A 13,870-nucleotide genomic window follows, 5' to 3' on the forward strand; every position below is an offset into this window, starting at 1 on the left:
TTCAGTAGAGTCGACTGATGGTTTTCCTGTTTGTAATTCAGTGCAGGGGCCAGGTTATGCTTGTGGCAGGGGACAGTACTAGTGGTAAGAATGCTGGAGAACATTTTCTTTCTCTAAAAACCTAAAAATCATGGGCTCTTGGGGCAGAAGGGGTGCAGAGAGTCATCTCCTGGCATCATCAGTGTGTTATTTGGCTCCCATTTGGACCCCAAACTCGATCTCAAGCTCAGGTGAGTGGCCCCTGTGGAGCTACCTGAGAGCTTTCTGCCCTCCCTCCCTCCCTGCCCTGAGAATGTGCCTAAAAGATCACTGGGGCCTCATCTGGGGCGGGGAGGGGCGTCAAAGACCACTGTGGGTGGAACTAAAATTCTGAGGGAAACTATCAGCCCTCTCAACCACTGAAAGGCTGAGTCAGGAAAGAAAGTGGGGCTCACACATGGCTCAGGGAATGTGGATTAGGAGTGGAGCGAGATGTTGGGGGCAGGGACCCAAACAGCATCAGTTCACCGTGAGTTTTTTCCTCACAGTCTCTGGTGCTCCAGGTATAGCTACCTCTTCTTCCCCTCGTGCCTCTTTGGAATACCATTTTAGTACAAAGCACCTACCTTCCTTCCTGCCTAGGGAAGGGGCTTGAAGGAGTGAATAATCCCAGAATAGGCTCTGGAACACAGAGCCTTTCCCCACTTCCGCAGAGGCTTAATGGGCGTGTCTCCTGACCAGCAGACAGTAAGCTAAACACTGGGGGGTGCAAATAGGATTGTCATAGTTTCTGTCAGGCTGACGATAGAGACACACTGCAGTGTATTATAGCTTGGTAGGGGCTGTGATTGAGATACGTGTGTGTGCTATGAGAACACAAGTGAAGAGTAATTCATTCTGACTTGGGAATATCTGGAAAAGCTTCAGAAAGGAGGCAATAACTGACCTTGACCTTGGAGGAGGAGGAGGTGTTCACCAGACTGACCCTTCCTAAGTAGTACTTGCTAAATATGTGCCTGCTCTTTTCTGGACTATGGAAAAGAAAGGGAGGGGCTAGTAGTTCCTTCCCTCAAGAGACTCACAGCTTGTTGAGGAGTCCAGCCTGGCACGACTGAGCCAACTGGAACTCTGCACAGGCAGGTGGAAGGCGAGGGTGGGTACCAGGGCTACTTGGTGATCCAGGGTTTCCGGAGTCACTACTCTCGTGGAGAACACACTCTCTCTAAGGACAGCTCAGACCTCAGAAGGATATTGACTACAAAAGGCCCAGCTCCTCTGACCTTGCTCATCAGCCTGCTTCTGTATAGAAGTAGCTTGCTGGATTGGGAGGTGGGGAGGGAGGGTATGAGGGTGGGTGGAGAAGGTTGGTGGTAAGAATTTAGTAGGATTGGCTTTATCCCAACCCTGGTAGAGGCTGGGGTTTGCCAAACACAGGTGCCAGCACATCCTTAAGCATGGGGCCCTTCAGTTCTGCACATGCACCACTCAGATGCCCAGCATTTGCCTATGATGTTGCTTTCATCTGGAATGCCTTCCCTTTTTTGCCCAGGCTGCTCTTTTATACTGATTTCAGATTCACCAGAATATCTTTTATCAGTTAATTCTTTTCCTCATCATTAAGCTGGGTTTGGCATTGTTCTCTGTTGTTGTTGTTGTTTTTAACTTCCCAGTGAGATTATAAGCACCTTGAGAGTGGGAATAATGTCTTTTGCTTTTTTTTTTTTTTTTAAATCTCCCTTGAGCAATTCGTGTCATATAAAGGACAGGGGCTTCTGGAGACGGTCTTGGCATTGAATCTCAGCATTGCCATTTACCCTGGAGTGGTGAGGTCAGTTTCCTTATCTGTGAAACAGGATAACACAGTTTGTTAACCCTGACTTTGTCAGCACTTGGGGCTGGGTAATCCTTTGTTGTGGGGGCTGTCCTGTCTGCTGCAGGAGGTTTAGTAGCATCCCTGGCCTCCACCTACTAGATGCCAATAGCACCACTCCCTCTTCAGTCATGACAATCAAAAATGTCTCCAGATATTTTTGTGTCCTCCCCATAAGTGTTCCTTGTGTCAAGTGTCCCCGTGCAGTTCCCTGTGTTGTCACGTTTTGCTTATGCAGCAAAACCGCCTCCAGCTGGGAGCCCATGGGATGGCACTGCCTGTTGGGGATGCATCAAGCCTCACCATTAGTGCGTCTGGAACATACTAGACATCCCGTAAATGCCGATTCTCCCTCACCCCTAAGTCACCCAGCACTCTCCATGGTGCAGGTTGATGGACTGAATGGAGCTGTGACCCTAGGTTTTAGCAGTTTGGGTTGGAAATGTCATGAACTCTCAGGTTGCCCCCACGATGCACTAACAGAGTTACTGTCATTTTCTTAATTGCAGATTGATCTGGAGCCAGAAGGAAGAGTGTATGTGATCATTGATCTCTCGGGGTCGTCGGGTGAAGGTAGGAGAGTGTGACCTCTCGTCATTGTTCTCGTCCATTGACCCTTCTGTCTTTTGGTCTCTCCCTTCCATCTTTGGCTGGGACATATTACAGTGACATGTAATTAATTGGCACCGTTTAAAGGAAAAGGTTATTTTGAAGATGTTTACGCCTATGTACCAAAAGAGACCAGCCATCTGTTAGCTCTGGTGGAGCAGAGGGAAGATTTTCGTCTTACAGAGTCAGACCAGTAAAGCAGGCATTCCCAGGCGCAGATGCCCAGGCAGGCTTTGGAAGGGCGGCCGCCTCTCCTGGGAATCTCGCATGGGGTTTGTGTGTGTGCAGTGGGACGGAAGTAAAGCCAGTTGGTCTAAGGGTAGTCAGAAATGAAATAAATGAGGTGTCAAATTTCAGAATCCTATTTCTTGGAGCTTTAATAGAAATGTTACTTCTATAAAGAGGGATAAATTAGGAGTTTGGGATGAACATATGCACTTAAGAACAGGGAGGTGGTGGCAGACTTGGGCTCTAAGGAGGTTGGGAATTAGGACTGAAATTTAGTGATAGGGACCATCTTTCTTCTCTTCTCTCTGAGGGCAGGGGACAGAATGGTTGGCTTTAATGTCACGGCAGAAAGATGGGATGGGCAAGGCAGGTTCCTCTTGGCAATGGGAAAAGATAGAGGTTAGAGGTTGTGGTTCGCAGGGAAAGGCACAGCTCCTGGCTGGAAGACTTGGGCCTTTTACAGCATCTCCCTGGAATCCTGGGGAATATAAGCCAAAGCCACAACCCCCAAATTTTAGGGACAAAGCTCTAGTTTAAGGTTCTCTAATGGAGGGGGATTATGCAAGCAAATTCAAAGGAGCTGGTCAAATGATGCACTTGACAGGTGTGCCTGGTGATTTTTATTTGACTGTTAACACCTGATTTCAACAGGTGTTCAGAATAATTCAGTAATTGTGTGTATATGGAGCTCATAATAGAAGTCAGTTCTCTTATAATAGATCTCAATTATTTGGCATAGGTTTAAAACTTTAAACATCCTTCCAAAATTGGTCTCTTACATTTTCTGCTCTTTATTGCAATTACATTTTAGCATTTCCAACTTTCCTTCTCTACTCTCAGCTCTGAACAGCCCAGAATAGAAAACTATTGTAGAAGATTTGAAGATTTAACAATATTTAGTTTGAAATATTCAAGATGTGCAAAAGGGCAAAAAAATAATAAAATGGGATTAAGAAATAAAGCACCCAGTAAGGTAAAGCCTTGTGTTACTTTTAACATAATGACTGATCCCAAATTTACCATACTTCACAGTATTACAGTGGTCTCCTGGTTAGAAATATGGGTGAAACATTTGATGGGAAAAATCAATCCCCCCTTTCCCTTACATAATTCTATATGCAACAGGATAATTAATTAAATATGTACTTCCTGTGCCAATATGCTGGGCAATCAGTGGGAGGCTTGGTTATTTTTTCCTTTGAAAAAATTAATGACTTGCAAATTATAGAAGATGTCCTTTTTTTACATTAGCAGGAAAGGATATGGACAAATGAACGAATAAATAAATCAGAGGCAATTGTTTTTTTTCTTCTTGCTTCTACAGCTTATTGCATGTGAATGACCAAAGCAGTTTTCATTGGACTGAATTCTTAGTCTATTTTTTTTTATCTCTTTCATCTAGAGAAAACAGAGTTTACTTTGGAAATGCTGACACATGCCAGACTCAGTAAAGTGCTAGCATGTGTTGCTCTGAAGAAAAGGAGAAGTTTTCTCCTCTTTTTTCTTGCTGTTCCTGGATTTGGAATTCTTTCTCTGGATAGTGGGAGGGACTTCCAGCAATCTCTTCCTAGAAGCTGATCTTGGTGCATTCTGTTTGTGTTCTATGCATCTGTTCTCCCAGTCCTGCTCTGGGATGTTGAGGACTCGTGGTCCAAAGGGGGTTTTGTTTTTGGAAAGGTTGGGAGGGTGAGAAGAGGAATGGAGAATAAGTAGCCACAACCTTTGCTACCTTGATTGCATGGTAAGGGTCCAGGGAAAACCAGGTTTGTCACACCCAGACTGTGGACATTCATTGATTCTTTTATAAGTCCTTCTCTTTAGTGAAAATTCCTGACTCTGTATTCTGAGAAAAGGTGAAAAAGAGAGCTGCAATGAGGCACAGCTGACATTGTCACTGCTCTATTATTCTGCCATCAAGCATCCCTTCAGCTTGCCTGTTTCAAGTGCTCCAGTCAGTCCCATCAATGGAAAAAAAGATATTCATAGCAATTGCACAAACTTTACACCACATGCAAATAGCAAAGAGCTCAGGGAAAGATGTGGGGGTGAGGCTGTGTGAATACACCCCCTTCTTCTGGGATGTGCCAAAGGATTCTTTTTTCTTGCTAACACACTGTGGAAAGCCTGGACATTTACGTCTGCTAGAGCTGGAGTTAATGTGATTTCTAACTGTCTAATAAAATTCCATTGCTTGCTTGTCCTGTGTAGTTCATCGTAATGGGATTTGACTGGTATGAGCTTTAGCTAAACCAGGCAACCTAACCTCAGACGTATGGGGTCAGGCTGGATAACAGTTAAGGTCATTTCTGGTCATGCAGTTTTGATCTTTGGTATAATTTGAATAGACATCTGTCAAAGCTCAAGCTGAAATATCTGTAACCAGTAGAAGGGGTTGACAGGTACTGTGCCAAGGACTTTACCTACATTATCCCATGCAGTAAACCTTCTCAGAATGTTTTATGTGTTGCTGTAGACTTGAGTGCCTCTTGTGCGTTAGTTGTTCAGTCGTGTCTGACTCTTTGCAACCTCATGGACTCTAGCCCATCAGGCTCCTCTGTCCATGGAATTTTCCAGGCAGGAATACTGGAGTGGGTTGCCATTACTTCCTCTAGGAGATCTTCCCGACCCAAGGATCCAACCCACTTCTCCTGTGTCTCCCGTATTGCAGGCAGATTCTTTACCCACTGAATCATTGGAGAAGCACCGGTGCCTCTTTAGTGTTTGCTTTTGTCATAGGTAATGACCATGGGGCTTCCTGGTAAACACAGCACTACAGACTCACCAGATACTTAAATCAGAGCATAATTAGCCTAGGCAACAGAAGCATAAAAAACAATGTATGTAATTCTCAATTGTGCAAATAATTATTTCCTGTTGTGGACATTAGTTAATATTTTCCCTTTGTTGTGATGTAATTTGTATATTATTTCTATTCTTTATAGTAATATGATAATGAGCCATCATTTGCAGACTCCCAGAGGAGGGGCAATCAGAGTCTGACCTAGAGATTTCTAGGCTCTTCTTCTCCCACCTTCCATCCAGGTGTCATGTTCACCCAGGAGAGTTTTTCAGAGTTTAGACAATAATAGAAAGGACAGGAAGTGGATCTCAGTGGTATGTTTGGGTCCCCAAACTGTTTCTCCAATAAAATGATGAAGATAAAAGCAATTGGAAAGATTTTTGCGGCACATCCGTCATAAATACTGCAGTTAGATCAGGTTGGGAAATTAGTACATATTGTGGAAGTGGAAGATGAAGAGGTGGGTGAAAAAGCAAGCCCTGTTTTCTTTTTTCTGTTGCCATAGGCTTCAGAAAGCATTCAGTCTCATCTCTGGGAGAGGAGAGAGTAAAAAGAGAGCCTTAGAAATCTATCAGTCAGTGGACCGGTGGACTGCACTGACTGATGGACTCCTAAATCCTAGCTCCAGTGTTTACTAGCTTAGAGCTTCAGATTTCTCAGCCATCAATGGGGCTAATAGGATGTATAGTAGGTTTTGATACTGTGATAGGACTGCTTTAAGGACAGAGTACTCACATGAAGGGGCTGCTTGACAATATCGTCAAGGCCCTGGAGACCTGAAGGCAGAGGGGTGAGCAACGCTCCAACCCAGTGCTCTGGAAGGAGCAGCAGGCAGGGTATCCAGGGAAACAGTTTGAGGGCACGTTTCTGACTCTGGGGCATGGCATAAGCAAAAGGTCCAAGAATAGAGCAAGGTGCCAAAGAGGAATTCATAGAGTAATATGTATATCTTTCAGGGGCTATGAGATTGCTTTTTGCAGAGTTTGGACTTTCCCATAGTTTTGTCCCATTTTCTTTCTCTTTCGTCACCACCCTTCTCCCACTGAAGTATTCCCCAGAAGAACATTCATTAGCTTGTCTGTGTCTTGTCGCCCTTAATGCTATAAATGTCTGTTTTCCTAAGCCTGGGCTTCTACCTTCTCTGCTCAGTGCAGACAGAACATGTGGTCCCCACACTCTCATCAGCCCTGGGTGAAAAGCCCTGCATATATTTGAAGATGGTTATTAAATCTCTCTTCTTCAGGTTGAATCAATCAAATTCCTTCACCTTTCTGAAGAGAGAGTTTAGAAATCTTATCTCATCTTTGCAACTCTCTTCTAGGCTTTTTTCAAGTTGCACAGACTGGTAGACATGATCAAACGTGCTTTGCTTCTTTCTAAGATGATAATGTGTGTAGAGCAACTACATACATCTCCTGGAGGGAGATGGTGACATTGAGAGGTCAAGTGATGTGCCCAAGGCCGAAGAGTTTACCACAAGACCCTGTTGGTTCTGATTCCTGGCTATGATTCAGGGCCTTGCCTGGATTAGGGCCCCAATAATGAACCCCCTTGTGTCTATGTGGCAAAACCTCCTCACTGCTTTTAACAGTTTAGTTCTTTTCTTCAGGAAGCTTTTTATAGAAAGAGGAAGGTAAAGTTTTTAGTTTTGAATCCAAAGGTGACCCAAAGAATCCCTTTTATAAATAAACAGATCTTTTTCCCAGTGAAATGAAATGAAAACTTACATGGTCCCAGTTTAGGAATGGTCAGCTCCTTTTCAGGCTGTCTGTAAGATGCATTCATAACTAAGTCTTGGTCGGACTCAAATCCCAGCAGATTAATAATCTTTCTTACCTTGTGTCCATGGTAGGGGTTAGAACACTGCCTTCAGGGTTGAAATAGAGAGGCAGGCTTTCCTCTTGACACTCTGCCACTGGTGGTTTTTATCTAGATAACATCTTTCCAATTCCAGAGTCCCACTGAATCTTTAGCTTATAAGAATTCTACTGTTTTTCTTAGAATTTCTGCATTTTTTAATCCAGTGCCTTCTGATGATCATTAAGCAGGACCATTCATTCAGATGAAGAGTATTCACTAATGCATTTTAGTGAATATGACAAGTTTGGTGTCCATGCTGAATTTGGGGACTGGGAAGTGGAAAATGAGAAATAGCATTTGTAAGAGCACATGGCCCTTGCCTTCAAGGGACTTGCAATTCTATTAGGAATCCATGACACCTGCAGGACAAAAGCATTAGAGAACAAATGCAAGATAATATCACATTGAGTGCTTAATTGGTGTTACCAGGAGTTCTCCAAATGGGAATAAGTTGAAGCTTTAGAATAACCCAGAGAAACTCAAGAAAGAAGCAAAGCTTGAAGGCTGAAAAGAAAAAGTTAGGTATACCAGATTGACAAGGAAGAAGTGGGAAGGTCATTCTGTGTAGAGAGCATCATGTCATCATTATCAAAGACAGCTTTGAAGCTCTGTTTTTTTGGTAAGGCTCAATAGACACTATAAATTAAATAGATGCCATTTGTATTCTCAAGGAGCTTCCAAACAAAGACAGTCATCAATGTGGCAGAGAGAAATTTTCAAACAAGGAAATGAAATAAATGATTAAGTTGTGTTTGAAGATGGAAGGCAGCTCTTTCTGGATGTGTCTTCATGGTCAAGGCCTCTCACTCACCTTGGCCACTAAGGAGGAGGGATGTTCTAGGCCAAGTATGGTCACGTCTGGGTTATGGCAGAGAGCACATTTTTAAGCACGGGACTTAGGTGATTTAAAGGACAAGACCAGTACAGGCATCTCTTTGTGATCTTTTCTTTGTGGTCTTCTGTGGCCTTTTCAGCAATCTCATGGAGTCCCACGGTAAGCCTGCTACCACCCTAAGCCTTCTCCTTCTCTCCAGCCTATCTAGCTGGTGTCCCTGCATCAAGCCCTGACACTCTCACCCTTTTCAAGTTCTGTTCAGTCTCTAATGAGAAACATTGCTTTATATGTTAAAGGGACCCCTTACCCACCGAAAAAGGGACTTCAAAGTCAGGCACTGCACCAAGGAGCTGATGGGTCTCCCTCCTGTGAGGTGCCTCTGGCAATAAGGTTGTGATCCTGCTCACCCCACAGGGTCCCCACACATTCGTGGACAAGTTGGATTCTCCAGTAGCATGTGGAGAACAGAAAACAGCCTCAGCATTTGATAAGAGTGAATATTAACCAAGCCAGATGTTCAAAAACATTATTCTTGCAATGTGCACCCCACCCCACCCCCACATATTCACTTACTATTGCAACTCAAGACTCAGAGAATGGGCCTATTAATTTCCAGATTTTTGGCTCCCTCCTTTGTCCTGATGGAATAAATGCTTGTTCCTGGAAGTGGCCATATGCACCAGATGAGACAGGGAGAGTCAGCTTGAAAGCAATGAGGACCAAACTCCCATTAAGGGGTTTATAATGTCACAAAGAGAGACAATGCTAAAATGCTTGATGAGAAATAAGCCAAGAAACCCTCATTTCCTTCCAGACAGGCTCGAGATGCACAGCAGTTCCTCTGAAATGAATCATCCACAGTTAACAACACCAAATGCCAACCATTAGCAGATGAAAAACAGAATTGAATCCTGAGTGTGTGGAGAGCAGAGCTCTTTAGGATCACTACCAAAGCATCCTTCCTCTCGGCCATTATGGGAGCGTAGATGTGCATTTTCTATTTTCTATTGACTTGTGTGCCTGTTTTACTAATGAAGTAATTGAAGGAGGAATAGTCATGTTGAATAAATAAGTTTAATAGAAAGAGTAGGTTTATAATAGATCCTTAGTCAAGAAGCAAGCGCCGGGTATCCTGGTGTGGCCTCCGATTCTGTCTTTGTTGTCTTGCTAGACATCGGTTCTGTGTCTTACAAAGAAGATCTTTTTGGAAAATTCATGTTTGCAGCTCAGATCATACTGGGTCAAAGTGGCTTATAATTTAATCATTTACTGCTGTTGATGTCCTTGTGATTTGGCTTAAAACAAAAGGGTATTTCCATTCATCTAACTTAATTTAGAGAGTTGTCTTTCAAGACCAATTACTTTATTCTTTTATCTAGTTGAAATTGGCCAGTGCTGACAGTTTTATTGATTTTTCTTATTACCTAGCTTCATTGAAACATTCACATTCTCACAATCAAGTGCATTCACCATCTTATTCAAGCTGCTCACACTGGGCCTTTTATCTTCCTCCTGGATTATAAACCTTTGGTGTGAGCTTTAGGGGGCCTGGGAAGATGTGTTTTTTTGTGCACGTACATATAGCTGAAAATGAATGTCTGTGAATCTCCTATCTCCCCTTCTTCCTCAGTGACCCTCATTTGAAGCATCTCTTATTTACTTATCTAAGAAATGCTAGGCCCTAGGAGTATAGAGTTAATGAAGATGGTCCCTGCTCTAGGGCATCTGTACTCTTACACAATAAGGCAAGTACTATACCAGTAAGCACTGTGATGTGTTTGATCATTTGGGTAGCTACTGGGAGAACAGGGTATAGTGGGACTGCTCTTTCTGGAGTATGCGGTCAATAAATGACAACCTCCAGTACTTCCACATGCTCTCGTCAGCTCCATGGTAGCCCTAAAAGGCAGGTAATAACAGTTATCCTCTTTTCTTGGTTGAAGAAACAGAGCCGCTGTCCACTGAAGGCACGTCCAATCAGAAGATAAAATAAAGGCAGAGTAGTACTTGATTTAGGGCTTCCCAGGTGGCACTAGTGGTAAAGAACCCCCCTGCCAATGCAGGAGACGTAAGAGATGCGAGTTCAGTCCCTGGGTTGGGAAGATCCCCTGGAGGAGGGCATGGCAACTCACTCCAGTGTTCTTGCTTGGAGAATCCCATGGACAGAGGAACCTGGTGGGCTACAGTCCATAGGGTTGCAAAGAGTCAGACACAACTGAAGCAACTTAGCACACATGCATGCATGAATAGTTTTACCAAAATGTGAACCTTTCGGGCATACCTATGACTTACACATTAATTCATTCAACATAGAACCATTTGGGCACCTTTAGCAGTTACTCTTCTCAGTACCAGGGACACAGAAAGTGTGTTAGTCACTCAGTCGTGTCCAGCTCTTTGTGACCCCATGGACTCAGCTCTTCAGGTTCCTCTATCCATGGAATTCTCCAGGCCAGAATGTGAGAGTGGGTTGCTATTCTCTTCTCCAGGGGATCTTCCCGATTCAGGGATCGACCCCTGGTCTCCCACAATGCAGGCAGATTCTTTACCCTCTGAGCCACCAGGGAAGCCCTATACCAGGGACCAAGAAGTGTAGTGAAAACAGAAATCCTGGCACCTGGGCCCCTTCTAATGGACATGCTTGGGGGTGTGTGGGCTGTCTCTGCATGATCTACCACATACTGGGAACCAGAGTTGTCTCTGGAGAAGGGAAAGGGTGAATTTGGGAAAGGGTGAATTTGGGAAAGGGTGAATTTTGAAAAGGGGGAACCATTCTTGTCAATATCTATAATCTTGGTTTTCTTTCCCATGTGATGTGCATGAGCTGTTAAAACAATTAGAAAATTTGAAAAAAAAAAAAAAAACGAATTAGGTAGAAATGTTACCATGCCCATATACATGGAGACTGAGACTTGCCCATGAACACAGGCTGCGGCAGGTTTCACAAGACCTAGGTAGAGAGGAATGACCTGCTTAATTCACAGCATGAATGTCTAAGGGCAGCGAGCTCAGAAATAATGCATGACACCCACTTCATGTCACTCAAGACATCTCTGATCTGGAGTGGGATATGCTGAAATTAAGGACGCTGTCAGCGTGTGCCTGTCTCCAAGGACTATGTGCTTCTGACATGTAGAGGCAGGTGGGCCAAGTAGCCAGACTCCATGGAACAAGTGATGGATGAGTGATGCTCCCAGAGCGTTCATTCCAGGAAGCTTCTGGCCTCTTCATGCCCACTCCTGCTGCTGAGAGGCTGCACACCTCTGAATGGACAGTCCCATGCAGGTATTTTTTTTTTTTTTCACTATGGTAGCTACTTTATATAAGCTGCAGCTGCTACTGCTGCTAAGTCGCTTCAGTCGTGTCCGACTCTGTGCGACCCCATAGATGGCAGCCCACCAGGCTCCCCCAGCCCTGGGATTCCCCAGGCAAGAATATTGGAGTGGCCATGCAGGTATTTTTTATTAGCACCAGGCAGCGCTCTCCAGAGTTTAGGGCCAGCTGCTTCTTGTTCCAAGTTTAGTCATCTCCACAGACTGGGACACTTCGCTAGCTGAGGTCCCTTCTGCCTAGCTAAGTAGAGCACATTGGCTGCCAGTGGGTTATTTATACTCTACAGACACTCAAGTTTGCCCGTTTCCTGAAAATTAATAGTGATGTTTAGTTCAGAGAACTGTTCTCTGCAGCAGGAACTCATGGCTTCAACTAATAGCCAGGTGTAAATTCTTTGGCAACTGTCAGAAAGAATGAAGTTAGAAGGTAAGTCCACTTTTAGGTGTATCTGTGTGTTACTGGGACTAGGATTTCATAGACACCTGCACTTTAGCTTTTCTTCCACAATTAGTTAATTACTGGATATACTGCTGATTCAACAGATGTATATGGAGTCTGTTGCCTGCCTGGCACCTTGCCAAGAGCTGGAGAAACCAAGATGTAAAAGATGTAGGTCTTGCCCTCGAAGAACTCCCAAGCTAGGGTGTGTCTGGCAACAAGTCAGCTGCTTCACTTGGACCTCCGTGGCCTCCTTGGTATACAAAGAGAAAGAGAAATGGGACTAATGACACTATGGCCCTCTGCAGGGCTGAATTAAAACCAAGATAAGTTTGCTCAGAGCTGGGCACCTAGAAGGAGGAAGGGAGAGAGGACAAAAATTTTTAAGCCAAATCTCTGTACAGAGATTATTTTAAAGCCTAAATGGATCTGCCATTTCATTATCCCTATCTTACAGATGGAAAAACTGAGGCTTAAGGAGTTTTAAGACTGTGAATCCCCTGGATCCTATAAAGATGCAGATTTGGTTCAGTGGGCCTGGGGTGGGGCCTGAGTTGCTGCATTTCTCATTAGGTCCTAGGAGATGCCCCTGCCACGTGTCCTTGGACAACACTTTGAGTAGTGAGAGACTCTAAGACCTGTGATTCAGTTTCTATAGGATTAAAAATTAAGAGAAATCTGCTTTTTTCTTCCCCAACTTCCAATCATTTTGTCCTCAAAATCAAGAACTTGCAATCCTTTTTTGTTTAGTATCCTTCCCCCTACCTTCTCCTTTCTTCTGGAAAAGGGCTGGAAAGGCACTTGGCCTGTTCTTAGGGAGGTAGGCAATTCCCTGGGTGCTGGTATTCCAGTCCCAGCTTTAATCACCTGCAGAAGGTCAAAATGGATAGCATTGGTGTTCTTTAGCTAGGAGAACAGGCACGAATTTATACCACGAAAACAAAAAGCAACCAGTCAGGATATTGGATTTTTTGTTTTTGTGTTTGCTTGTCTATAAATACCCTCAAGTATTGAATGGGGCTTGAATTTGACCCCACTGTGCTAATTTTCTCCCGGTTCCTGGGGCTTTAATTAAAGTAACTCACCCAGGGACCTTGCTAGAACTTACCTCTCTGTGATCCTTCTCTGGGGCAGGCAAGTTGCACCTGCCTGTAATGGAGGTGGAAATGCAGGGGGAGTTCTGTTAGGTGCTGGGTACACAGTAGGGGCATAATTTTTAACTTGTCGCACAAATGAATGTGTGCCTAAATGAAATAACAGGAGAAAGTGTCACTTTAAAAGGAAACTATGGAGATAAGCGAGGTGTTTGGTGTGACCTTGCTTTGGATAATCGGCTGTTTTGTATTCCAGTATACAATCAATTTCACGGGTGGGAGTGAACCTGCATGGTTAAACTATGCCTGGTACTTATTAGGGGTGCTCTGAGGCCACCTCAGGGCCTCCACACACGCCAAGTCCCCAATTATAATATCCTGTCCCCTCCCTTTTAATTCAACTACTTCTGTGTTCTTTCAAAATTTGATTTCAAGTTTGCCTCCTCCTGGGGACCTTCCCACGCCAGCTGTACCACTCCAACCCACCGGTTCACACACTGTTTTTGCTCCCACACTCTTCTGTGTCTTTCCATACAAGCAAGTGCTCAGATATTTATATTGTATCTATAACTAGAGTCCTGGTTGTACCCTGCCTACCCCAGTAAGCCACAAATTATCCAAGGGCAGAGGCTTCTGGAACACAGGCTTCGAGCTGAGAGCTGGCCCGGTGCACATGAGGTTCCTGGCTGGCCCTTTGATACAGCAGTGCTGAGCCCAGGGCGCTGTCCTGCCATCTGGACCACACACAGCCAGACTGGGAACAAGGGCCATCTCTGTAGTTGGACCTTTCTGTGTGCTGGGGACTCAGATCACCCAAAGCCGTT

At 44.3% G+C, this 13,870-nt stretch overlaps 1 protein-coding gene across 3 annotated transcripts in view; it reads left to right on the forward strand.

The window, feature by feature from the left end:
- PRKCE (protein kinase C epsilon) overlaps window positions 1-13,870 on the forward strand; it is a 535,293-nt gene that overhangs the window by 206,338 nt on the left and 315,085 nt on the right. For all 3 annotated transcript variants that reach the window (XM_043468474.1, XM_043468473.1, XM_043468475.1), the window contains exon 3: window positions 2,359-2,422. In XM_043468474.1, the coding sequence (XP_043324409.1) occupies window positions 2,359-2,422 (64 nt within the window). The remainder of the gene's footprint in view (window positions 1-2,358; window positions 2,423-13,870) is intronic.

Source organism: Cervus canadensis, chromosome 5, assembly GCF_019320065.1.
Source record: "Cervus canadensis isolate Bull #8, Minnesota chromosome 5, ASM1932006v1, whole genome shotgun sequence".
Classification (NCBI taxonomy): Eukaryota; Metazoa; Chordata; class Mammalia; order Artiodactyla; family Cervidae; genus Cervus; species Cervus canadensis.